Source organism: Cajanus cajan, chromosome 10 (assembly GCF_000230855.2).
Source record: "Cajanus cajan strain Asha chromosome 10, NIPB_CcT2T_4, whole genome shotgun sequence".
Taxonomy (NCBI): domain Eukaryota; kingdom Viridiplantae; phylum Streptophyta; class Magnoliopsida; order Fabales; family Fabaceae; genus Cajanus; species Cajanus cajan.
The window spans coordinates 38187860-38215201 of record NC_138526.1 but is presented as its reverse complement, the minus strand read 5'-3'; the positions used below and the strand labels follow the sequence as shown (position 1 = coordinate 38215201).

At 28.7% G+C, this 27342-nt stretch overlaps 2 protein-coding genes across 5 annotated transcripts; one reads left to right on the top strand and one right to left on the bottom strand.

Annotated features, from left to right (window-relative positions):
* The first annotated feature begins 9849 nt into the window (after positions 1 to 9849).
* On the top strand, positions 9850 to 19293 carry LOC109805613 (protein SPA1-RELATED 3). Of its 3 annotated transcripts, none has more exons than XM_020367771.3 (8): positions 9852 to 10170; positions 10515 to 11585; positions 11748 to 11905; positions 15955 to 16897; positions 17074 to 17220; positions 17352 to 17663; positions 18534 to 18593; positions 18679 to 19293. In XM_020367771.3, the coding sequence occupies exons 2-8, from the start codon at positions 10674 to 10676 to the stop codon at positions 18865 to 18867; spliced, it is 2721 nt and encodes a 906-aa protein (XP_020223360.1). In that variant the 5' UTR covers positions 9852 to 10170; positions 10515 to 10673; the 3' UTR covers positions 18868 to 19293. The 3 variants fall into 3 exon arrangements, with proteins under 3 accessions (XP_020223362.1, XP_020223360.1, XP_020223361.1); XM_020367772.3 differs by lacking the exon at positions 9852 to 10170 and adding an exon at positions 10219 to 10386; XM_020367773.3 differs by lacking the exons at positions 18534 to 18593; positions 18679 to 19293 and having other exon boundaries at positions 9850 to 10170; positions 17074 to 17266; positions 17352 to 17495.
* A 2203-nt stretch (positions 19294 to 21496) lies between these two features.
* LOC109805932 (beta-glucuronosyltransferase GlcAT14A) lies at positions 21497 to 24917 on the bottom strand. 2 transcript variants are annotated; one of them, XM_020368224.3, is made up of 5 exons: positions 24757 to 24917; positions 23316 to 24054; positions 23131 to 23206; positions 22885 to 23000; positions 21497 to 22421 (listed from the first exon to the last, which is right to left on the bottom strand). In XM_020368224.3, the coding sequence occupies exons 2-5, from the start codon at positions 23890 to 23892 to the stop codon at positions 21922 to 21924; spliced, it is 1269 nt and encodes a 422-aa protein (XP_020223813.1). In that variant the 5' UTR covers positions 23893 to 24054; positions 24757 to 24917; the 3' UTR covers positions 21497 to 21921. The 2 variants fall into 2 exon arrangements, with proteins under 2 accessions (XP_020223813.1, XP_020223814.1); XM_020368225.3 differs by having other exon boundaries at positions 23316 to 24109; positions 24757 to 24855.
* Positions 24918 to 27342: the final 2425 nt, after the last annotated feature.

Sequence of the window (27342 nt, the reverse complement as noted above, 5' to 3'; positions counted from 1 at the left end):
ACTTATTCTAAGAATAATTTTTTATAGATTTATTTCACTCAATAACTTATGATCTATACTAATTTCAATGATCCAACTTTAAATTAAAAAATTTTAATGAATAAATTATCTCTACAAATTTTTGCAAAGTTTGAACATTGTATGTTATTTTATATAGATTTAAATTAATGTATAATATATTTTTCCCAATATAAATTAAAGTTTCAAATATTTTTCAAACTTTGTAAAACAATTTAGACTTGACCTATTATTAAAGATTCTTAATTTAATGGTTGGATACTTAATGTAGACCACCATAAATCATTGGATGGAATGATCACTCTATCAAGAATTAATTTTGGAGTAAATGAATTTCTTCATATATATATATATATATATATATATTAAATAACATTAGTATAATTTTTACTAATTATTAGACCACTTAATAATTGCATATTAAAAGTGAATTTTATTAATTTAAATTATAATTTTATATTACTTTGTATGTTTATGTCAAATTTTGTTAAAAATAAACAACAATTTTAAGATGATCAAATTATTCATATTTTTTTTAATATATTTTAATATATATATATATATATATTAAATCAGTTTTATTTTATATAAATGAAGTATCAAATTATTTTGGATTAAGATAAAAAATTTGTATATATGATCTAGAAATAGGGAATTTCTTATCTACAATTAGTTTAAAAAAATAATTATTTAATATAAAGCTATTAAATAGTAGTTAATAAAACCCTAAACACATACATACGCACAAACACACACATATATAGGAGAAGAATCAAATAATATTAGTATAGCTTTTAACAACTATTATACCGTTTAATAAATATATATTAAATGTGATTTTTTTTTATCTAACCATTGAATTATAACTTCATATGACGTTGTATGTTTATGTCAAATTTCATTAAAATTGAACAACAATTTGAAGTAAATCAAAATGTTCATATTTTAGTATGTTTTTAAATGTATATATTATATCAATTTTGATTTATATGAATAAGATATCAAATCATCTTGAATTAATTTAAAATTTAATATATATGATATAGGAGTAAAAAAAATTTCAATCTAATAGTAAATTTTGAAAAATTCACATTTAACATATAAAATTATTGAGTAGTGTAGTAGTTATTTAAAGTTACATGAGTGTCATTTAATCCATCCTCATATATATATATATATATATATATATATATATATATATATATATATATATATATATATATATATATATATATATACCTCACACACACACACATATAGGAGGGATCCATTTACTTCATTCAACAACTCATGTTCTACATTAGATTTTAATAATTCAACTAATAAATTAAAGTTTTTAATGCATAGATAACATATGCAAAATTTAAAAAAATTTAAAAATTATTGATACTCTATTTCATTAATTCAAATCAAGGTATAAAATACTTTTATAATGATTTATCAATTTGAATTAATGAAATGAAGTATCAAATAATTTTTAATTTTTTTAAACTTTGCAACCTTAATTTATGTATTAAAAACTTTTAGTTTAACGACCAAATCGTAAAATTTGATGTAGAACATTAGTTATTAAGTAGAGTAAGTATAAGTAAATAAACTCTTAAATAAGTGGATGAAAGGTAGTGGGTCGAGGGTGGATTTCTCTTCAGAATTATGGGCAATTTTTCATGGACTACGTCTTCTTAAGGAACGAAGCTTGGTGGTTGATATTATCATAGAATTAGATTCTGCCCTGGCAGTCAAGTTTTTAAATGAGGGATGTTCAATGGAACATCCTTACTATTCATTAGTTAATCATATAGTTAGGATGGCTGGGGATTTCCCTAGTATTGATTGCACTCATGTTCTTAGGGAAAAAAATCAGGTTGCTGATGGATTCGCAAAATTCGGACTCTCCATTTCTGAAGGGATGCTTTGTTTTGATTCTCCTCCTAGTTGGTCGCACTTTAGTTTAGTTGCAGATGATTCTGCTGTATTGTTCCCTCGTGGTTTCTAGTTTGTTTTTGGGCTTTTAAGCCCCTTAGTGAATAAAAAAAAATATAAGACAAGAGACAAGTTCAGAGTCTCTAGTTCACTCACGTTCGACACCACTTCTCTTGTGCCCAACAAAAATGAGATAGGGAGTTTTTGTGTAAATCACACCCAATGTCATCTAAGTAAATAGCCTCTTCCCTACCCATGCCTAACACTACATAACTTGTGCCCAACGTTGTCATGGCAGAGCACCTCTGACTTGCTTGCGCCTGATGCCACTCCTCTAGCACCCGACATCACCAAGTTAGAGAGCTTCCAAGGCAATCATGCTTGTAGCCTCTCAACCTTTGTCTGACATAACCAAGTCAAATAGCCCCTAACTAACTCACATCCAGCATTACTCAACCCTTGCCCAAAGTCAACAAGGTAATGAGCCTTTGACTTGTATCACGCTTGGTGTCATGAAGTTGCGCTCGACGTGAAGACGAATTTTGGACTTGACAGAATTGCGATTTTGGCTCAAATATGCAAAAAACTAACTTAAACCAACATGCAACTCTCAATTCAACATACATACAAAAATGTCAACATGCATCCACAAAAGGATCACAATACATCAATTTTCTTCTCATTTATTCAAGAACCACAAACATCAAGAACTTTACATTTTACTTCTCAAATTCAACAATCAAAGCTATCAATGAGCAAGAAAACTAAGAATCAAAACATGTAATCTAACAAGTTTAATCTACAAGCTTTCCTTACCTTCACTACAAGAAAAAGTTAAATTTCCGACGGATAATTTCCCACGGACAAAAATTCGTCAGAAATTTCCCACGGATTTAGATCCGTCAGAAATTTCCGACGGAATTTCTGACGGAATTTTAACTGACGGAATTTCCGACGGATTTAAATCCGTCTGAAATTTCCGACGGATTTAAATCCGTCTGAAATTTCCGACAGAATTTCCCACGGATTTAAATTCGTCTGAAATTTTCGACGAAATTTCCTACGGATTTAAATCCATATGAAATTATTAAATAAAATATAAGCCAATTATTTTTCAAATGAAAGCAATCCTGATCCCATCGATACACACAACAATACACTATATAATATTTTCATTATTATATGGGTGTTTTCAAAATATAAATATATTGTAATGAATAAGATAAATATAAATCAGAGTAAGTGAGGTATGACTTACCTATATATAATTATATGTTTAATTAGGTTATTATAAATTATAAACTAATTAACGTAAATGTGTTTTTTTTTACTTATCTTGAAAAATACCAACACTTGACGTCCAAATTTAAGAATAACATATCTTTTCTTTAATTTTTAAAAATCATTCATCTCTTTGAAAATAACATTATTAATTAAATAAGGGGGGAAAAAGTTAAAATCATATATATGTATCTATCATTTATTTCTAAATTACATCCAATACTATGTTATTTTCATGAAAACTTTCATTGATCTTCAATTTTGAAAATAAGATTTTTTTCAATTCATTTTTAAAATTATTACTTAAATTTAATATATTTTTTAAATCTCAGTGTGCATGATATTTAAAATAAATTTCAAAAAAGTTGAAATAATGAAATAAGAGATCAAATCTCATTTAATTATTGATATTTGTATTAATAAATTATTTTCTCTTAATAGTATATAAATACTATTTATTGATATATAAATAGTATCTTATATAAGTAGTTGTATGTGCCACCTAAATAAATAAATAAGAAAATTAATACTCACTTAAAAATTTGAGAAGAGATATACGTATGACGTTATTGAGAAAAACTTCAAGTAGGGGTTGATGAAATTTTTTTCTAGATTAAATCTTCTTTATTTAAAACTTAAAACATTAAAGTTAAAATAATGACACTAAATAATTATTTTTTTCCTAGTAACTGATTGATTTAAAAATATCTCTTTAAGTTGTAGTAATTTCTTAAATTTACATTTTATTGATTTCTGAATTTTATATTTAAGTAAATCAGTAAAATACAAAGTAACAAGTATAAATATGAGTATTTAAAACTTCAATGAATCTATATATATAAAGTAGAGATAAAGACAAAGAAAATGAATGGAAGAAAAATAGTTAAATATATAGTTGTTTGATTATCTATAGTAATAACAAAGGGAAATATACGTCATCTTGTAACTGATTTTGTCTAAAAAGTAATAGATAATCATACCTTAACTGATTTTTATTTTATATATTCTAATTTTATTTGTAATAATATGATTATATATTTAAATAGTTTAATTTTAATAAATTTTTAAGTATATTTTTGTCTTTTCACTTAAAATATTTGAATTTCTATATTTTAATTTGAATTATTTTTTAAGTATATTTTTGTCTTTTTGTCTTAAATTTTTTAATTTCTATATTGTAATTTTAATAATTTTTATTTCTATTATTTATTAATTCTTTTCTTTTTTAATGTTTTATAATATTATTAAAATTTTATAATTTTAATCTTTATAATTTTATCTTACTTTTTATTTTATAAATATAATTTGAATTATTCATTTTATAATTAAATTAATTTTTTTAAATTTTTTTATGAGTTTACATTCTAAGAATGTATTGAAACCCCTCAATCAGTTACAAGATTACGTATAACTTTATATTAAATGTGAATTTTGTAAATTCAACCGTTAAATTAAAAACCTTTTACTCTTAAATCATATATACAAAATGTTATATTAATCGAAGATGATTTCTTATAAAACAAAATTAAATCTGTCAAAAAATTTATATTGTCGATGAGAAAATTTTTGTAGGAAAAGCTATATTATTGATGAAATATTTCAAACAAATTTATATTTGTCGAAAATGTAAGAACTGGTTTTAAATTTGACATGAAAATATTATGATATTATTAGATAAGATTTTAAGTTAGTATTTTATTAATGGTTGATAATTAAAAAATAAAACAAGGATAATACATTTTTTGAATTTTATATGTTTGATTAAAGATAAGTTACAAAATAACTCTTGGTAAAGTTATTCCGCTCAATAACTCATGGCGTGTGTTGAATTTTATCGATCCAATTAATTGTTAAATTAAAAGTTATTAAATTTTACTAATAATTAACATAAAAAATTAATTAGTTTTTGAATAAATTATTTGCTAATTAACAATATAATTGAAACATTAATTATTTTAAATTATTTAACTGAAATCTTATTGACAATTTACTATATGATCTTAATATTTTTGTATAATTAATATCTGGTTTTAAATTTGATATGAGAATATTATATATAATTAGATAAGATTTTAAGTTAGTATTTTATTAATAGTTGATAATTAGAAGAAAAAAAAAACAAGGATAAATATATTTTTTGAATTTTATATGTTTGATTTAAGGTAAATAAATATATTAAATTAATTAATAATTTATTTAAAATATTAAAATTTATTTTATAAGTATGTAATAAATAAATATTTATAATTTTATAAATTATATTATCATTATAAATTATAAAATTAAATAATTTAAATTATAATTTTAAATAAAAATAAGTAGATGTTAATTATAAAAGTAAGTACATATAAATAAATAATAATTAAATATATTATTATTATTATTAGTTATTATTATTTGTAATATAAAATTATTATATATTATTATTACAGTACAAATATGAGATTGTATATTTGAGGATGACTTAAATGAATTAATCTGTACAAGTTATACTGACAACATACATATACATTTCGGTAGACTACTCATCAAAACTTCATAGTTAAGCGTGCTTGACCTGGAGTAGTACAGGCATTGATAGATGCACATTGTGAGTAGTGGGGGCACTTGCCCCCACTACTATTTCACACATAAATATTTTTTTTTATTTAAAAAATAATATATATTTTTTAAAATAATTATATTTTAATAAAATAAATAAAATAAATTTAAATTATTATATGTATAAAATATAGATTCAGAAAAGAGATTCACTTATTTGATATTTATCAAATATTTGAAAGATATTAATTCTCTTATGTGATAAATAATATTTCTTAATAACGAATCAATTTTTTTAAAAAGTCTAATTATAATATATATAGAGTTAATCTCCTATATACTAAATACTGATAGTGTAAAGTTTTTTATATTGGTAACCAATTATATCTTTTAATTGTACCATTTCATTGTTAAAAGTAAATGTGTTTACAGTGACATGACATAATTAAAAAATATAATTAGTTGACACTGTAAAAATTTTAGACTGGTCGTGTATAGGTGATTAACTCATATATATATATATATATATATATATATATATATATATATATCTTAATACTCACATATATAATGTAATATATTAAAAAAATTAATTTTTGATAAAAATGAAATTTACAGTATGTATGTTTACCTTTTGCGTTTTCTAGTTATTGTATATGTTGGTTAAAAAAATTAAAATAAGAAAAATCGGAAGATTTATGTTCCATTTAGAATTGTTATATAAAATATTTTAAAATAAATTATCATCCACAAATATATATTAGATATTAAAAATATGTTTATATCAAAAATAGTGTTAAATTATTATAAAGTAGGTCTTTAGGATTGTAGTTCTAACCAAATATTTAAAAAATGTCTATGATAGATAAATAAGTCATATTTAGGATATATATTTTTAAAAAGTTAGGTTCAAATCTATTAAATTATAATAAAATTTAGTCTAACCTAATTTATTTTCATCTTTACTTGTAATCATAGATATAAAAACTTGTAAAAAATAATTATGATATATATTTATGCTTTTAAAAGTTATATGTAAAAATTTTAATATTACAAATATATAAATAAGTATTGCCCCCACTCTTTAAAATTTTTGGATCCGTCATTGAGTACAGGGATGAGTGACCTTTTGGGAAGTTTTCCAGAAATTGCACAAATAAGAATAAAACACGCTAAACAATGAAATATCGTGAAATAGAACCCTTGAGAGGCCAAATATGAGGGTTGTTACATTAATATATTTATTAAAATTAAAAAAAATATAATTTTCACGAAAAATTCCTTCAGGGTAATTTCCCACGGATATAAATCCATGAGAAAATCCGTCGGAAAGTTACCCACGGATAAAAATCCATCGGTAAATATTTCAGACGAGAAATTTACCGACGGATTAGTGTCTGTCGGTAATCCGTCGGAAATGCACTATTACCCACAGATTTTTGGCATTTCCTACGGATTCTGGCCATCTGTAATAGCGAATTTTCTTGTAGTGCTTGAATCGCTTGGAAATGGGAAGACGGAAAGAAGAAAACAAAAATCTCAAAATCCCCTATACGAAGACTTCTCTCCAAGATTCTCAACTATCAAACTTATGAATCTTTAGTCTAATGCGACCACTCAACTATACAAAAGGGCTTGAATGCTATAATAAAATCAAAAGAAGAAAAATGATCTATTTGGCTCCAGATCTTATCTCCCTAACTTTTCTCTAGATTTCTTAAAGAAATAACTTTATGAAGTTCAAGTCTTAAGAAAACCTTATATACCTAAAATTCGCTAATAATGACCTAAACTCACAACAATTACTAAACAGTAAACTCATAAAAATTCCTTAATCTTTAGAACTTTAGAACATTAAAACAACAGATCACATAAATCCTTTACTTAATAAAATTAAATAAATAATAATATATTTCATAGTGTTACAATTTACTATATTATTATTATTATTAAAATTTAGTGTTAAAATAAAAATAAAAAACTAACATGTACATTGACATACATTCACGCACAGATTGTAATGAAAGAAAATAATCTTATAAAAAAGACTTTTTGAATATTCTCTATATCCTATTTAAAACATTCTAAATAATCAACCATGAAGATGAAAGAAAAGAGTAACAAAAATGCAACTGCTAGAATTTTTATTTTCAACTTCTTAATTTTGAATAGGAAATATAAAGTGTATAAGTGTAATAAAAATGAAAAAAATATATGAATAATTAATTTTTTTCATTACAAATTTATTTATTTAATTATATTATTATTAATGTAATATGTATATTTTTTTTAAATAAGTCTAAGCTATTTTTTTATAAAAAAATATAAACTTAGGTCAATATTTAAATAGATAAGATCATAAACTTTTGTTTAAAGTCTTACATATTTTCATCTTTAGACACCACAATAGTATTGGTGTTACAACTACACCTTCACACAAAAAACACTACTCATTTTTAAGTAATAAGAATTTTTAAAGTAAGTTTATTTTAAAACTAAAAAATCTAAAACTAAAATTTGGTAATAATTAAATTTTGAAATTTATAACTAAAAATCACCTATATATATGACTTTTTATTTATTTTTTTAATAATTTGAATCATTTTTGACCAAATATGCCTTAACACTATCAATACCTTGTTGGTCTAAGTAATATCATATTTGATCCCCTTAAGCAAGACTTTCTGTTCAAATGAATGAAAAAAAAAGTGTTGATAAAAAAAATCTCACTAAAGATGGACTAGAGAGGTTCTCTTCCAAAAATTAATCTTCTACAAAATCCGTAAATACTTCATAACAATAACATAAATTAATATATATATATATATATATCAAAAAAAGAAACACATGATGGGGGTGGAAGAAAAAGAAGAAACACATATTCTGTGGGCAATTCTTTTACATGGTATGTTGTTTCCTCCAAAATGCATGATAGTCTTTTTAGTCACTGACCCAACTTATTATAGTAAGTAATTAAGTAATGATTAGTCCAGAAATTAAGAAATATTTGTCTCCTGTCTGCATTGAAATTGTTGACCAAGTAGCCAATTTAATATTCGAACTCCAAAAACTCATTATTTTAACGATTAAATTATTCAACTAGATTTTATTTTTATTATCATCAGTGTTACTTTCACCAAATAAGAACACACTTTTTCTATCTCTAACCTATTTTTTATATTAGTTTGTCTCGGTCACTTATAACAAAGAGGATTCGATGATTTCCACTTTGGAATAGAGCATCTGTTCCAAGATCAAGTACAACATATATTCATATAAGAAAGTAAAAAGTCATCTGAAAAAAAATCACTTTTTTTTAATTTTTATTTTTATTTTTTTAACAGTCAATTTGATATAAAAAAAAATAAAAAGTACAAATAAATATTATTTAACATTAATCAAAGAATAAAATAAAATATTTTAATAAAAATAGCATTTTAATATGTAGAATACACACAATAAATATTTATATTATATAATTAAATTATAATAAATAATTTTTTAAATATGTAAATTATATTTTAAATTTATAATAAATAATTTATATTGTGATATAAAATTATTTTAAATATTAATAATTTATTTTAAAATATTAAATTTAATTTAAAATAAAAATGATATATTGAAATAATCAAAATATATATAAAAAAGCCTTTGTAAATACTTTTGTTTGAGAAAACTTCTATAAACATTTTCATCGAAAAATACTAGTTACAAATGTTCTTACTCAGTATATTCATTCTAATTTTTATATATATATGATATATTATATATAGAGGATTATTATGTATTTCTATAACATGTTTTAAGAAATGTTTTTTCTTTATTAATTTTTTAGTTAATGGTTTAGATACTTGTTAACGGAATCTTAATAAAATAATATAATATTACATACGTGTGTTACTTTTTTGGAAATTTCAAAGATGGCCCACAAGTTATAAAAATATAATCTTTCTCCTTTGAAAGTTTTTGAGGCCATGGTAACGCCACGTCTAATAGCGGGAAGATAACGAAGATGAAGAGGAAACGAATGCTCCTCTTACTCTCGAGGCTTAAAAGAGTAATAAAATAAAGTAATACAAAAAGATACTCAAAGTGGAAATAAAGGGAGAGGCTAACAGGATGCAAAGTACGGCAAAGTTTACTTTGGTTATTTTTCAAAAGATATTTCAATTTCATTATTAGTTTTTATTTGTGTGGGGGAGGTTTTGTTGGTTTTGTACTTTTGTTTTATTTTTTTATTGTGTGTTTTTTCTTTTTTTGATTTTCTTAATAAGAGAAATGTGGGGAATTTATGAGGCTGTGGAGCTTCAGTTTGCTTGTGTGTGCAACTAGAAAGTTTTTGTTGTGTGGTTCTGTGGTGAAGTTGGCCTAGCAGATACAGGAGATCCTCCTATGGTGACACTGGTACACCTCTCTCTCTCTCTCTCTCTCTGTCTTTCCATACATGTGTTTTTCTATCTGCCCATTTATTGGGTGGTGGGAAATTCTGATCAATTTGGATAAAGTTTGGTACTTTTGGAGGGTCTATGTTTGTTTTCCCAAGTGTTGGAGTTGTCTGAGATGAACTTGAGAAACCTTTAGCCTTTGGAGAAATACTGTTTTTTTATTTTATTTTTATTGGTTGGTTTGGTTTCCTCAATTTTAAATTTTCCCTTTTAAAAACTTTGCCTTTTTAATTATTTATTTATTTATTTAAAGGGTAGATTGCCTACTGAGGAATTTGTGAATTCATGTTGCTAACTTGACAGGAAGTTGTGATCGTCTTCAGTGTGGAAGGTTTGAAAGGTTGATCTTGATATTGGGGTCTTGGTGGTTTTTCTGGAGCCAATGAAATGAGTATGAGTTATAATGGTGATGGTGGAGGTGCAAGGGTGTGAGACAAGTTGGAGGAGTTCTCTAGTTTGTGGATGTGTTGTTGTTGTACTTGGTCTACATGCAACTCTAACTGGATAAAGATGGAGGGTTCTTCTGGGTCAGCTTTTCAGAATTCTAACAGTTCTAGGGCTTTGAATAGTTCTGGAGTCTCAGATAGGAACCAAAGGCTTCATTGTCCTGAAAGGAACCCCTTCTCGGGCGAGGCGTCGCAGGATTCGGGGTTTAAGAAGGAAAGGGATAGGGTTCTGTTGGCTCAAGGTGATCAAGCTAGACATCTGGGTGGGTTTTCTGGGTTGTGTGAGGATGGAGTGGAGGTTGACCCCTTTGTTTGTGCTGTAGAATGGGGTGATATTAGCTTGAGGCAATGGTTGGATAAGCCTGAAAGATCAGTAGATGCCTTTGAATGCTTGCACATTTTTAGGCAAATAGTGGAAATTGTTAGTGTGGCGCATTCTCAAGGAGTTGTAGTTCACAATGTGAGGCCTTCCTGCTTCGTCATGTCGTCTTTCAACCATATCTCGTTTATTGAATCGGCATCTTGTTCGGATACTGGCTCGGATTCTTTAGGAGAAGGGTTGAACAACCAAGGTGGTGGTGAGGTTAAAACTCCGATGTCTCACTGTCCCCGTGATATGCATCAGCAAAGCTTGGGAAGTGAAGATTTTATGCATGTCAAGACTTCAACAACCACTGCTCGGTCGGATTCTAGTTGCATGCTGTCAAGTGCTGTGTATGCGGCACGTGCATCGTTGATAGAAGAAACAGAAGAAAATAAAATGAAAGATAGGAGAAAGGATGAAGAAGTAGATGGAAAGAAGCAATCATTTCCAATGAAACAGATACTGCTAATGGAAATGAGTTGGTACACTAGTCCTGAAGAGGTTGCTGGTGAATCTAGTTCTTGTGCTTCAGACGTTTACCGATTGGGAGTTCTCCTTTTTGAGGTTCATAACAGAAATTTTACAATTCTTATGTTCATATATTTTAATAGGGTACTTTGATATACTTTATCTTCTTCACTTTGTTGTTACAATGGAAGATATAGTGTTGAAAGACCCTATTTGCATTTTGATGCACTCTAACTTGGTTATCTTACATGTTAACAGCTATTTTGTCCACTCAGCTCCAGAGAAGAAAAGAGTAGAACCATGTCTAGCCTTAGACACAGAGTTCTTCCTCCACAGTTACTTCTAAAGTGGCCTAAAGAAGCTTCATTTTGCTTATGGTTACTGCATCCTGACCCTAGTAGTCGTCCAACACTCGGGTAATTATCTTCATCACATGGTTCTTACTTTTCACTTTTTGCATATTACATATCCAAATTGTTTCTGACGTGTCCCAACTACTTTCCATGCCTAGTTTTCTTTTCCCTTTTTGTTTTTCCAATTCTTTAATTTAAGAGATGTTAAAATATTCTGATTCTGCTAATTGGCAATTTATTTCGAATAAGATCATTATAAGCTCTTTTTACGATGAATTACTGAGATTATACAAGCTTCAAGATGTCTGATTTACTTATCTCTTAGATACAAAGCCCCATTATAAAGTGTCTATTTTAGAAACTAATTAGACAGGTTCAACAAATAATATACGATAAACTTGAACAGTTTTTGTGGTAACTTCTGCGCTAATCTTGCCGTGTTGGATTGTATTAGTTTTGTTAGGAAGTTTTATATCTGATATTTATATTTTTTCTGAAGGTGGGAGATAGGTAATAAATCATTCGCCAATACCAACATGACAATATTGGATAACATTTGCTGACTTGTTGAAATATTTTAGGAATTTCTACCCTGAATAAGAGTTTTTAATATTTCTCTCTTTAAGCATTCATGGGAACTTGACTCTTTAATTGGATTTGGTGTTATTGAGAGTTAGCAAATTCTTGCACCATATGCTAAATGGATACATCTAGCGTTTGCAAAATTCAAACTTTTTTTTCCTTGTTCTTTGTGTTGGAAATATTTTGTGAAAAATATTGAAAAAATGGATTTTGCAGACAAATTGAAATTAAAATTGAAGATAGAAAATTATCATTAAAATTATTGTAATAACTCATAGAAGAGGATGCTTATGTATGTATCGGCTGACAATCAATTTGAAATTCTTAACAAATCTCATTTACTAACAACTCTACTTGTTAAGATTATATTGAATAATGTAAACAAAATATAAAAGATAAAACTGTAACAATAACAAATATCATCCTATCTAAAATTTATTAAAAATTTAAATAAAGAAAAATCTCATAAATCTAACACTCCTTGAGATTTTCCATGAATATCACAAACTTTAGTTTCATGAACTCCAAAACTTGATTTCTGAAGCGTCATGTCAGCAAGTTGTTGCACATCAATTTCTTGACTTAAATCATTATCATAGTCATTCAATTTAACTCCTCCTCCTGTCATATCAAATATATTTTGCATAAAAGTGTGATAAAATCTTCCATGTCAAACATTACTCATCAATTTTAATAATAAAATCATGATCTTCAACTAAATCAAATTTCAAATAAAAATTGCTTTGATCATCTCAATCTTTGCAATCCCTAAATCATGTTTATTCATGATTAAACAATAATTCTCTTTGAAAGAGACTTCATCATATCCATTCCTTAGTAGGGGTGGGTATGCGGACCGGTCCGGCCCGTTTAAGGCCCGGTCCGCGAAGTCCGCATTTTTAACGGGCCGGATAAATCCGGTCCGCTAAATAAATGGACTTAAATCTTCAAGTCCGTATCCGGCCCGTGAAGCCCGCGGATAAACGGATAAGTCCGCGGGCCCAATTAAATCTAAATTGTTTAAATGAATATTGACTCAGATTTTGAATTTCTTTTTCTTTATTTAACCTATGAAAACATGAGGAAAAAAAACATATAAAATGATATAAATATACTTCTAATAATAACATCAAACATTGTAAATAATAAATCAAAGTCTTAAATAACAAAATTTACACATTCTAAATTTCTAATAGAAATATTTAAGTCTCAATGCCTTTAAAATTTAAAGTCCAAGCATACCAACTATTAACCAAATATTAAAGCCTTACTACCTTAAAACTTTAAAAGTCTTAATACACAACCAAACAAATATAAAACATTTGTAAATCCAAGTACATCAAAGTCTAAATACCTTAAAACATCAAAGTCTTAATTAATATCTTAAAAACAAACATAAAATATTTGTAAGTCCACATTTAAACGGGTAATCCGCGGGCTCGCGGATTAAATCCGCAAAATCCGCGGACTTAACGGGCCGAACCTAAAAAATCCGTATGATTATACGGATTAAAAAACATGGGCCCGTTATCCGTGAAGTCTGCGGACTTCCGGACCGGTCCGCGGACTCAAGTCCATATACCCACACCCCTATTCCTTAGCATTTGTGGAACACTTAAGAAGATTTTGATGCAATTCTGAAATGTAAAGAACATATTTGACAATTATCATACCTTTCTTGGTTGATATAGAAATTGTTCCTTTCTTTTCCATTGGCTTGCACAATTCCACCATATCCCATCTTGACTTTCAATTCAATTGATTTGTCAATAGAGGTAAAAAATGATGAACATTTAGTCATGTGACTAGTGCAAGCATTGTCATTGAGTCAAGTATTCAATTCATGTGAATTGAGTTCTTGAGATGCCATAATAAATACTCATCTTCGTCATCATTTTTTACTTCAATCACATTTGCCAGTTTTTCTAGTTGTTGTACTTTAATACTTTTCACTGCGACCATTTTTATTGCAAAAATTATAGTGAAAAAGAGGTTTATCTTTAAACCAACAATCTTCTTCAGCATAGTTGGTTCTTTGGTAATGAAAACAAGGCAAAAAATTTCCTTTTCTCGAAGTACCTTCAACTTTTCCTTTGTTATTGTTGAAAGTTCGTCACTTTTCGAAATTCCTTCCATTGTGTTTTGCTTGAAAGGCACCTTCAATAGCTTCATAACTTCTAGTTGAGATTTTTTGCTCTTGTGCGTGAAGCTTGCTGGTTAATTAAGTAATTGTAAGAGTTTGCAAATTACAAGACTCTTCAATTGCAGAAATCTTGACTTCAAATCTTTCAGGCAAAGCCATGATTTTTTCAACAACCTTTTGATATATAAATGATGTTTCACTTGCATTTGGTTCGCATCTTCCATTAACTTGTCAAAATAATCTTTGACAAATTCATTATCCTTCTCTTCATCAATTCAAATTCTCTTTTCAATGTGAGAAGTCTAGCAGAATTCATCTTGAATGTTGTCCCACACTTGTTTAGGTGTTTCCAAATTTATGATTTTAGTAAAAATATGATTTGCAAGTCTTGTATGCAGACAAATGATGACTTTATCTTTCTTCAACTTCTTTTCCTCATAAGTTTTGATTTGTGCAATGGTTAGATTTTCTCTCAATGCTAATGCCTTCAAATTCATCTTGAATGTTGTCCCACACTTGTTTAGGTGTTTCCAAGTTTATGATTTTAGTAAAAATATGATTTGCAAGTCTTGTATGCAGACAAGTGATGACTTTATCTTTCTTCAACTTCTTTTCCTCATAAGTTTTGATTTGTGCAATGGTTAGATTTTCTCTCAATGCTAATGGATCAACTTCAAAAATTACAATGTTTCATAACTTTGAGATCTTAAAACAAATTTCATCCTTGACAACCCTATACGATAATTTTCACCATTAAACATTGGAATTGCGGATGAATTGGCGAAAGTAGACATCCTTGCAAAATTGCTTGAACAATAAATCACTCAATTTAGCACTCAACCTCATTGTGTTTAGTGCTTAATAAAAAAATTTCTCACAATCCATAGGAAGCAAGCTCTTGATACCACTGTTGAAAATATTTTGTGAAAACTATAGAAAAATTGGATCTTGCAGACAAATTATAATTAAAATTGAAGTTAGAAAATTATCATTAAAATTACTATAATAATTCATAGAAGAGGATGTTTATGTATAGACTTACAATCAATTTAAAATTCCTAACAAATCTCATCTATTAACAACTCAACTTGTTGAGATTATATTGAATAACTGAAAACAAAATATAAAAGATAAAATTGTAACAATAACGAGTATCTTGTCTAAAATTTATTCAAAATTTAAAATTTAAATAAAGGAAAATCTCATAAATCTAACACTTTGTTATGAGTCATAAATTTCTAAATTTTTTCAACTGAGCAGCTTCCGTAGACTTTGTTATATGATATAGTATCTAACAATCAAGTGCCTGATTGATCAATCCATTTTTGTTAATGTTAACAATTTAACATTGCACAGATTTTTTTAAACCATTTGTTTACTTGTGTAGGGAGTTGTTGCAAAGCGAGTTCCTTAATGAACAGAGAGATGATATGGAAGAACGTGAAGCAGCGATAGAGCTGAGACAAAGGATAGAGGATCAGGAGTTGCTTTTAGAATTCCTTTTATTACTTCAACAGAGAAAACAGGAAGTTGCTGAGAAGTTGCAACACACTATCTCTTTTCTGTGTTCAGATATTGAAGAAGTGACCAAGCAGCAAACTAGATTTAAAGAGATTACTGGTGCTGAACCAGGGAGTGACGATCGATCAGCATCAAGTTTCCCATCAGTGACAGTTGTTGACAGTGAGGATTATGCTTATCTAGGGACTAGAAAACGAGTCAGACTAGGGATGCATGTTAAAGACATTGAGGAATGTGATGATGACGTAGGGGATAATCAAAGAAGTAACGAAAGTCTTCTTTCAAAAAGTTCACGGCTAATGAAGAACTTTAAGAAACTTGAGTCAGCATACTTTTTAACGCGATGTAGACCAGCCTATTCCTCTGGGAAACTGATGGTGAGACATCCTCCTGTAACAAGTGATGGTAGAGGCTCTGTTGTGAGTGAAAGAAGTTGCATCAATGACTTGAAATCAAAAGAGCAGTGTAGGGAGGGTGCAAGTGCTTGGATAAACCCTTTTCTTGAGGGTTTGTGCAAGTATTTATCATTCAGTAAGCTAAGGGTTAAGGCTGATCTAAAGCAAGGAGATCTCTTGCATTCTTCCAACCTAGTATGCTCACTCAGTTTTGATCGCGACGGAGAATTTTTTGCTACCGCCGGAGTGAATAAGAAAATTAAAGTGTTTGAATGCGATGCGATCATAAATGAGGATCGTGACATCCACTATCCAGTTGTGGAGATGGGTAGCAGGTCAAAGTTAAGCAGTATTTGTTGGAATACATACATCAAGAGTCAAATTGCTTCAAGTAACTTTGAAGGTGTTGTGCAGGTAAGAACATGTTTTGATACAAGTTTAGAAGAGTTTTCAAGAGCTTGTCTATGAAAAAATACAGTAAAGAGGCTTTGAAAAGTCCTTCTAAATTGTATTCAAATAGACTCTAAGTCAACTGTCATCAATAAATTGTTTATGGCATGCATAACAATATTGTAACTTCTCTAATTCAGTTATGGGATGTGACAAGAAGTCAAGTACTCTCTGAAATGAGGGAGCATGAGCGGCGGGTGTGGTCCATCGATTACTCGTCAGCAGACCCTACAATGTTGGCAAGTGGGAGCGATGATGGTTCTGTCAAGCTATGGAGTATCAATCAGGCAATTCCATTTTTGCACTTGGTGGATGTCAGCTTTGAAACTAAACGTACTGCAGTCATCTGTTGCATGTTTTATGTATATTATGCTGGATGTGTAATGAGTTGTTTCTCTCACCTGGGATGTTTCTGCAGGGAGTTAGTGTTGGTACCATCAAAACCAAGGCAAATGTGTGCTGTGTTCAGTTCCCTGTGGATTCTGCTCGTTTCCTTGCATTTGGTTCGGCGGATCACCGAATATATTACTATGATCTTCGCAACCTAAAAATGCCACTTTGTACTTTAGTTGGACATAACAAGACTGTCAGCGACATCAAGTTTGTAGACACTGTGAACCTTGTCTCTGCATCCACAGATAACACTTTAAAGCTTTGGGATTTGTCTACATGTGCATCTCGAGTTATAGACTCACCGATTCAATCATTCACAGGTCACATGAATGTAAAGGTACATCTGTTGACAACAGTAACTTGTGTCTTGCTTACACATGAGTTTTCTGTTATATTTTCCCAAGGGTTTATCTTATTATGGTCATTCATAGTTTCATCATATTAAGTGGACAAATATCAAGCCCCTAAAATCACCTTAAAAGAAGGCAACAATCACTTGAACAATATTTCCCATTAGAAGATAACTTTTAGCCGATTCAACTTCCATCTCAATTAACCATTATTTGTTTCACTAAAGGCTTTCAAATCCAACCTAGATTTGATGAAGACCTCAATCAGTCTTCTGTGTATTTTATCATGTTAGGTCTTGTTTGGTTAGTGTGGACCTAAGTTGTTCCTTTTAAAAACGTTTGATGACCTGATGAGGGAACAAACTTATTGAGCAAAAACTGCTGAAGGATTGATATACCTTTTATGATTTTTATTATGTTTTGACTGGAGGTTATTGACTTTTCATTGTTGATTCTTTCTTTTTGTGATTGAGTTACTCAGTTTGCTATGAATTTTTTGAGCCTTTGTTCTAATAGTAACTATCAATTACTTTAAGGTCTAGCATTCCACAAATGCTTGCTGTATATTATTCAAGAATCTGGATTTGGATCTATAGTAAATATTTGCAAGAGTACCATTGGCTGTTTCTTTCTGTGTTAATAGCCACTAAGATATTAGAACTTTTGCATTAATCCTTGTTCATTGAGTAGCATATCTTGTTATTGTTTGAGATCCATACCCTTTACATGAGAATTATATTCAAAGATAGGGTCATTGACTCATTAATTATCAATTTCTATACATTTTTCTACAAGTCACTTTTTCAATTTTGAGGTATCATACATTATCCTGCTGATGCATCTTCCTTTTGTTACAGAACTTTGTGGGATTATCAGTATCTGATGGTTACATTGCTACTGGTTCAGAGACTAATGAGGTACCTTCATATCTCCTTCTCTATCAGTTTTCCAATTTATATTAATTTTACAGTACTACTGAAGGTAACCTTGTGTGTGGATTAGGTGTTCATATACCACAAAGCCTTCCCCATGCCAGCATTGTCATTCAAGTTTCAGAACACAGACCCTCTTTCTGGTAATGATGTGGATGATGCTGCGCAGTTCGTTTCGTCTGTTTGTTGGCGTGGCCAGTCATCTACCTTGCTTGCTGCAAATTCCACAGGGAATGTCAAGATTCTGGAGATGGTTTAAGTTGTTGGCCTACAAATGATACATAGTTTGCTGAGCATGAGGTGACAGAACTGTTGTTTAAGATTGGCTTCTGTTGCCACTGAATGCTATACAGAGGGGTATATAGATTCCTTGATTATTATTACTTGCAAGTTGTAACATAACAAATTTTTTGCATTAGTAGTTCATAGCGGAAGCAGTTAAAGAGAAGAGTGAGATTGATCTCGTGGAAAACAAAAAAAGGTCCTGTAGATAGTGTCACATGGAAAAAAGTGAAGGTCAAAATCTATATCATATCAGATTTTATTACGGTTATGATCCATATTCAATTTCATAGATAAATTCACCCAGTGGAAGCTACTCTGTGTAGAATTTGATAATGCCTACAGATACAAATCTATTGCATTTAAAAAATAAAAAATAAAAACTATTGTTTTTTATGTGCTATGTTTTTGCAAGCCTTGCCCTTGATGAATTGAATGTTCAGTGCCATGTAGAACGTGACATGTTGAATGTTTTCAATTATGCTCAGTTGTGGCATATCAAATGACCAATTTATCTTGACCATAGATTGTGGATGGGTATTTTTTCAAAAATATTATTGCATAAATTGGTAATTTTAAATGGATATATTTATATTTTCTCCTTTGACTTTTATACTAGAGAACTAGTTCTTTTTCCTTTGTAAATAGGGTTTGTAATTTTTATGTAATATGTTGACATTGTGGGAATTTACATATCGAGGGAGCAAAATGAGATATTAGAGATTGTATATTTTGAAAATTATAGGAACTTTATGATGTGTTAGATATGTAATGATGCAATAGATGTGTTACAAAACATAAAGCCCTAACTTTTACTAATATTGTTATGGAACAATTATCACAAGACCCATATAAATCTATAAAGCCTTATCTTTAAACTCACTTTGTACCAACTTGGGGCACTGTTATGGAGAAGTATCCCAAGTCAAAATTTGTAGTAGAAATATCCTTTTCCAACTTTTTTTAATCTATAAGAATCAAATTCGATATCATGGCGTTTATTACGACTCAAATACATTGATCAATCAATTAGAGTTAATTTTTATTGACGTGATTTAGTCTAGTATATGGTACAAACAAATTACCAAGCATACCTTAAGAAAAACTTATCAAGAAAATTGAAAATCAATTGACCAGAGATCACGATGCTATTTTTTTCTTAAAAAATTAAAAAAATCAACTTAAGCTATTTATTATCATTTTTTTATTCATAAATTTTATTATTGTTAATAAATATTGTTTTATATTGTTAAAACTTAAAACTTAAGTAATATGCTATATCTGATCTCAACTTTTATGTTCAAATTAAGAAACTTTATAAAATAATGTTTTATTTTTAGTGTTTATAGTTATAATATTATTATTTTAAATATTAACTTATATTATTTAATTTTATTAATACCATTTTAAGTATAGTTGAACTATTAACTTTAAATTAGTAATTTGTTCAGTCCAATGGCCAATTGGGTTTTAAAAACATCACTAATAATCCATATAAACAAGAATATATATATATATATATATATATATATATATATATATATATATATATATATATATATATATATATGAAAAATTAAAAAATTAACCATATTATTAATGTCAAGTATAAATCGAGTTCAATTCTACTTATTGTTGGTTTGAACGATTTAAAATATAAATTGCACCAATGTTCTTGCAATATTGGTAGAAAATTGGTTGAAGCTAGTGTTGCATTCAAGTTTAGGGTAGTTATACTACTTACATCGGCTAAAGTAGTATTGTTTTTCTTGCAACGTTGTACAGTGAGAGGATCAAACATATTCCCATAAACTACTTGAAGGAGCATTAGTAGCATTTATTAAACTGCATCAAAATTTCATTCATATTGACCAAAAAGCAAAGTCAAATTCATTACAATTGATCTACTATTCCAACTTGCGGGGAGACGAAATCAATTTTGTTTCTTCCCATTACCGTCTTTGGCACGCGATTTCCACAATAAACCCAACACAAGAATCAAATTAAAGACTTTTCTTTTTATGTCAGAAATCAAACTTTAAGTCTAAAACACGTGTTTTTCTATGCTGTAATAAGAAACCTTATTTCCATGATGCACCAGAATTATAAGCAAAGAGAATGAACAAGTTTGTGCTTGTTACCTAATACCTACCTCCTTCGGCCACCAAATCTTTTCCAAATTGATGAAACAAATCTTAACAAGTCATTGATAGAAAGGAAATAACAAAATTTTACGTTCGACTCTTGTAAATAATAAAAAATATATAATTGGAAAATAAAACTTCACCAAAAATAACTGTATAGTAAAAATTAATTAATACTTCATACATCAACATGAAGACCCAAACTTAAGCTTTCTAGACTACATTGAAACCCAAGACCAATTAAAATATTGTAATTACAGTTTAATTTTAATACTATGAGTGTCAATTAATTAGAATCACCATAAATATGATTTTTAAAATAATATTTACATTAGTCAACATATTTCTTTGTTGTCAATCGAAGGAAGCTTGAATGCTTCTAAAGGAGAATCTCTCGGTTGTGATTCACTAGATTGTTCATCATGGACAACCATTACCACTAAGCTAGAGAAAACTAACAAATATACGAATCCAGATATGTATACTCCACTGAAATATTGATCATGACAAATAAATATCTAGCAGAAATTTTGGCTGATTGAGCCTAAAATTTAATTGTCCAACTTCTGTTAAAAAACATAAACAAAACTGATAAAATTCCGGGACATTAAGATGCTGCTAAAAAATTGTGTTACCTCTACATGAAAAGAACCTACAAAAAGAAACATGACCCTCATGCCATCTTTGGTACTTCACATAGAGGCAACTAACTACGGCTAAGTTAACAGATATCTAGGATTGGTTTTCTGTATTATGAATGAAGTGCAATTGCATTCTAACCTCAAAAATTTGTCTGGTGCTGGAATACCAATGTATCTGGTTATAAAAACAACCTTCATCTATCCAACTCTTCCATCTCCAACCACAAAACTTCCCAACAACAGGACCTATGTACACTGATCCTCACCAGATTTAGCCTTCAACGTTAAGCTGGCAACGAGGCGATGAAGCCTTTGAGCTCCTGGACCAGGTTTGAGTTTATAAATGTTTCCAATCTCGGAACATTTTGGTTTGCCAGTGCACCAACCACCTAACGGGAATAGTCCATTTCTCCTTCTGAGGATTTTTTTATCAAGAAAATCCAAGGCTGCATCATCTTGTTGAAACTTTCTTGCAAAGGCAGCACCACTTTCAACCATTTTGTCTGTGTCATTGATGTTAAGGACATGAGGGTGCTGCTTAGGAGGGTTGTCCCATGCAATATAATGCAAGTCAGTGTTGACAAGGGTTTTGGCTAACTCTGGCACATTGCATGCAACAGTTTGAAAGTAGCCTTCAGGGGAAGACAGAAAATTTGTGTAGTACATGAGAAGGGTCCTTGGCAGATTATCCCATCCCCAAACAATATATTCAACAAAGTCATGTGATAAAACCATCCATGCAGAACCTGCAATGTAGGTACAACGATTCAACTCAACAATCTTTGGAAAGCAGAGTTAATAAGAATGAAATTGGGGAAATGATGGTAAGCCAGAAAGGGAAATTATTTGATTTATGCTAAACATTTTTTTAGTCTAAAAGCCCAAAAGGAAAATGTTTCATGAAAAAAGAACATTTCACTGATTCTAAGAACATAAAGATTTTGAAAATACACGTGCATGTATTTTAGTTATGCCCTAAGAAGCTATGTACTACGAGAAAATTAAATGAACCAGATAACTTATTGAGATATCAGAACCAAGGTGATATTATCTTATCAACAACCCAGAAAAAGTAGTGTCTAGTCTCTACAAGTGCAACATATATCTGGTTTCATTCTCTTAGACTATACCATTCTTCTCCAAATTTGAATAGAGTCTTTAGAAAAGTGATAATGACAAAGAAATAAACGTATGAAGGGGGAAACTAACCAGTGAATAGTTTAAATGCTGTTGGCAGAGCTCTCTTAGGATTGACCCAATATACATCAGATTTGGTTGACAAATAAAGCCCGGGGTCTACAATTAAAGGCATTGCTCGTTTATCACTGCGTAATGTTCAATTCATTCATCATTATGTACAAATCAAGGTTTCATGTCATTGGGGAGGGGACAATTCATTATTTATATGTCAAGGCTGCTTAAAGATCAAGTGAAAAAAGAGAAGAAAAAACTTACAACTTCCACCCTAACCGACTTGTGTGCTCAATGAAGTTAAGGTTTCTATCTAAATCTGCAAAGGTATATATCAGATCTGCACAATTATAAACTCGTATTAGTCTAACAATCATTGCAATGTGAAAAAGTTAGAATAAGAACAAATACTAAAAGATACAATCATATAGGACAATAAACTAACTAACCATCCTGAGTCACAAGAGGATAGTCTGAAGCACTAAGGTTAATAAACCAGTCCCAGTCTTTACTTCTCTTGAGCAGAATGGCACAAGCATGAAGAGTATTAGCAACCATCGTTGGCCCTCGGTAAGTGACCATGTTAGCCTTTGTGATTACATAAACATTTCCAACCTCGGCAAAGACATGTTGTCTCTCAATTCTATGTGCAATCTCCATCCTTTCCTCAAGCGGCGCCTCCAGGTCCATATGAACAACATAATGGTTTAAAGGATGGTAAAGTGCATGAAGGGTCCTCCAAAGCTTTTCCAAGTCACCTTTGGAGCCGGAAATCAAGTAAGCAAAGCGAGGAATTGAAGGCTTAGCCTTAGCCGGCGCCGGCGCAGGAGAAGCCTTCTTCTCAACGAAAACGGAGGCAGATTGGTTTGTGCGCAAATGAGATGGGAGAAAGAAAAATAGGGAATTGATGGAGTGAATTGAGGAGACAAGACCCATGTTGAAGGATGTTACTAGAAAGAGCATGCCCACAGCAGAACACACGATGAAAGGATATATCCATTTCTTCTCTATGTTTATGAACCCCATAACTGAGAACTATCATGGATAATAACCCTTCACATTCTAGATTCCATCAAATACTGAAACATAAATTGATTGCCAATTCTCCATCAAACAGCCACTACAACACACACATAAATGGCACCCTCTTCGTATATCTTCTCAACAATCTCTTCCTTTGAATGGTTTCTGTTGCATCAAACCAAAATCAAATGCTATATTCAAGAAATTTTATAGTTATCACCTGGGAATATATCAACTATTTAATCAATAGAGGAATCCTACAGTTTCGTAATCAAACGGTTTTACCATAAATAAACAAATCCATTAATTAAATGACCAAAACTAGAATATACGCATGTCTGGTAAAACGATACAAACCGAGCATCAAAAGAATCGAAAAGAAAGTGACCAAAGAATATTAAAAGCATTAAACAACAACAGATTTTGTTCTTGACAATGGCGAGCTAAGAAGAAAAGAAGGGAATTTTTTTTATTTTTAACAAATGGTGGAACGAAACTGATTAATCATCCTATAAACAACGATCTAAAACCAATCGTTGAATTGTCTTGGATTAAATCAAGGCAGATTTTAGCTCAAACATGGTCTATAAATTTCATCTGTAACTCTTCTTTTAAAAATATTAAAAGAATATGATCATCAAAATAGGATAAAAAATTATATATCCGAACCCAGATAAAAAAATTCATTAATTAAAATTTCTATAACCCACGAAACAGCAGAAACATGCAAAAATAGATAAACAAAACGTGCATGAGCTGAAAGATAAGCTTAACTGAAATAAGGAAAGATTAAAGAAAAAAAACGTTAAGCGTTATATTAATGAGAATTATGCAGATTAAGTGTAGAGATAAAGAGGAGGAACAAACCAAATTGTGATGCAGGAGCTGTCCACATCTAAGAATGACATGAGAGAGAAAGGATCTAAGGTTGAATGAACACACTCATATCATATATTGAACAAGAGAAAGGAGTTTCTTTACTTATATATTGTAACTTGTAAGGTCTACGTTTCTTTGTAAGTGCTTCAATCTACGTGTCACACGAAGCGGTTCCATTTCTATAGTATAATCAATTTAGTTTAGAATAATGTTGTATTGGCTAGTGTAGTAGTAGTTGCTAATTGTTAGTTTTGTTATTGGATGTAAATTTTTAAGTTATGCATAATTAATGCTTTTACTTTTTTTAAAAGTAGTTTATATATTCATTTTATTTAATCCATAATTATGCTTTTTTAAAAGTAGTTAATATATTGATTTTATTTACCATCAAACAAATATATTCATTTTTTTCAATCCATAATTAATTTTTCACTTTTTAGAAGTAGTTACATAAATATATTTATTTTATTTACTGTCAAAAAATATATATTCATTTTATTATTATTATTATTATTATTATTATTATTATTATTGTTATTATATATATATATAAGCAATCTTTCTTCCATGGCTGGCTACTGGCTAGCCGTCTAGAGTATTGTGTGATTTTATTCATGAAAGGTACTAATATTGCTTAATATATGCTGAGTTTGCATGTAGGATCATAATGATTAACGTACTGATATCTTTTAATGGATATTATGAATATCTATAAAAATTATAAATTTATATATACAGTAAATAATGATATGAATATTAAAATTATTATTTTTATGAATGTAAATTAATAATCATTAGAACGGTCTAGTAGTGAGATTAGTCATATATTCTAACATGGATAATCATATATTCTAACTTTTAACTCTTAATCTTAGTATTACCATTGTAAAAAAAAAATAGTAATATTTTTTAAAATATGGTTATTAAAATGGTATCTTATTTAAACATGTACCAAAAAATATATATTCTATTTAAACACTACATGTTATTGTAAGATATCATAATTTATTGAGAAAAATAAATAAATATTTATTTAATAAACTTTTATCATACCAAACCAGCTGCTATAAATTTGATCCTAAACTTATTAACATAAATTAAGAAATATCTTAATAAAATTTACTAAAAACTTATTTAAACAAATAAAAGTATATAAATTATTTGTACAAGTTCATATATAATTTCTATAAAATCCTCTAAAACACTCTACACTTGAAATTTACATTTCATTAAAATTTGCAAATGATTAATTTTAAGAAATAATTTTTTGTTTTCTTTTATTTTTGTAGAAAAGTTAACTAAATAATTAGTTTCGTCAAAATAAATCAATAACGCGTACTTTATTGAATGAACACAAATTTGTTTGGTGTTATGTGATGATTGGACTCATTTTTCATGTTTATCTGTATCAACTGATAATTACGTGAAAGAAAGATGTTCTTCCAAATAAAAGCATTTGTTGAATGAAGTTGACAATGCAGACAAATGGCTCACAATAATGACAAATGAGAAAGGTTACCATTTAGCAATATATATTCTGTTCTCACTGTACATAAGAAATTGGGTTAATTCGTTTTTTTCTTTACCTATGCATGAGAAATAGTTACCGCTTTTATGGATAATTAATTTTTATTACTAAGTAATTTGTTTGATTATTTTTAGTGAAATATTTTCTTTTTTATCCTTAAGTCTCAAATTTGTGATATTATTTAAGAGAATCGAACTTAGTAATGTGAAATCACTTGATCCAACAATTTGTTTGTGACCTAGTTCAATTTGCCTCAACTTAGTCAATTGAAAAGAATTAGCTTAAATTAATATGTTGAAATTAAAAACGTCTAAAAATTGACTTACTAAATAAATAAATAAAATATAAATTATTTAAACACAAAATGTCGAAATTATAAAAATATTATGTTATTAAATCATCTTAACATTAATGTTTTTCATTGGTTACCACCACGAGTTAAATAAATATTGCATATCATAAAATCTAGTTCATAGAAACATTTTACTAAAACAAAAATTTATAATAAATAGATGTAATTGTCTCTATAGTGATTTCGAATGTGTGTATAATAAAAAGTCAGTAATGAATACAAAAGATAATATAACTCGCGTGTACTTCCTTTAACTTTTAAGTTAATATAAATAGATTAAAAAAACATTTAATAGATATACTTTTGAACCTTTTATTATCTAATTTTCATTACCTTGTTTTCATAAAGATGAACAATTAGTGGGGAAAAAATTATAAATTGGAGTATATAGTTGACAAAAGAAAAATTAATTAGATTTAAATTAAATTTCAATTGTTTTTTTTTTTTTTGGGGGGGGGGGGGGGGAATTAAAAATTAGTAGATAACATAATTTACACACGTATCTCTGCTTTTGCTGTCAAGGTTTGAATAAAAAAAGTAAAAATAAAATAAATAAAATAACATGGCAGATTGGTGTAATTGAAGGAATAATTAACAAAGAAAAGCAGAAAGATATAATAAAAGAATAAACACTAATAAAAAAATAATGAATGTTATAGGAAAATAAATATATTAAATTACCAATAATTTCTAT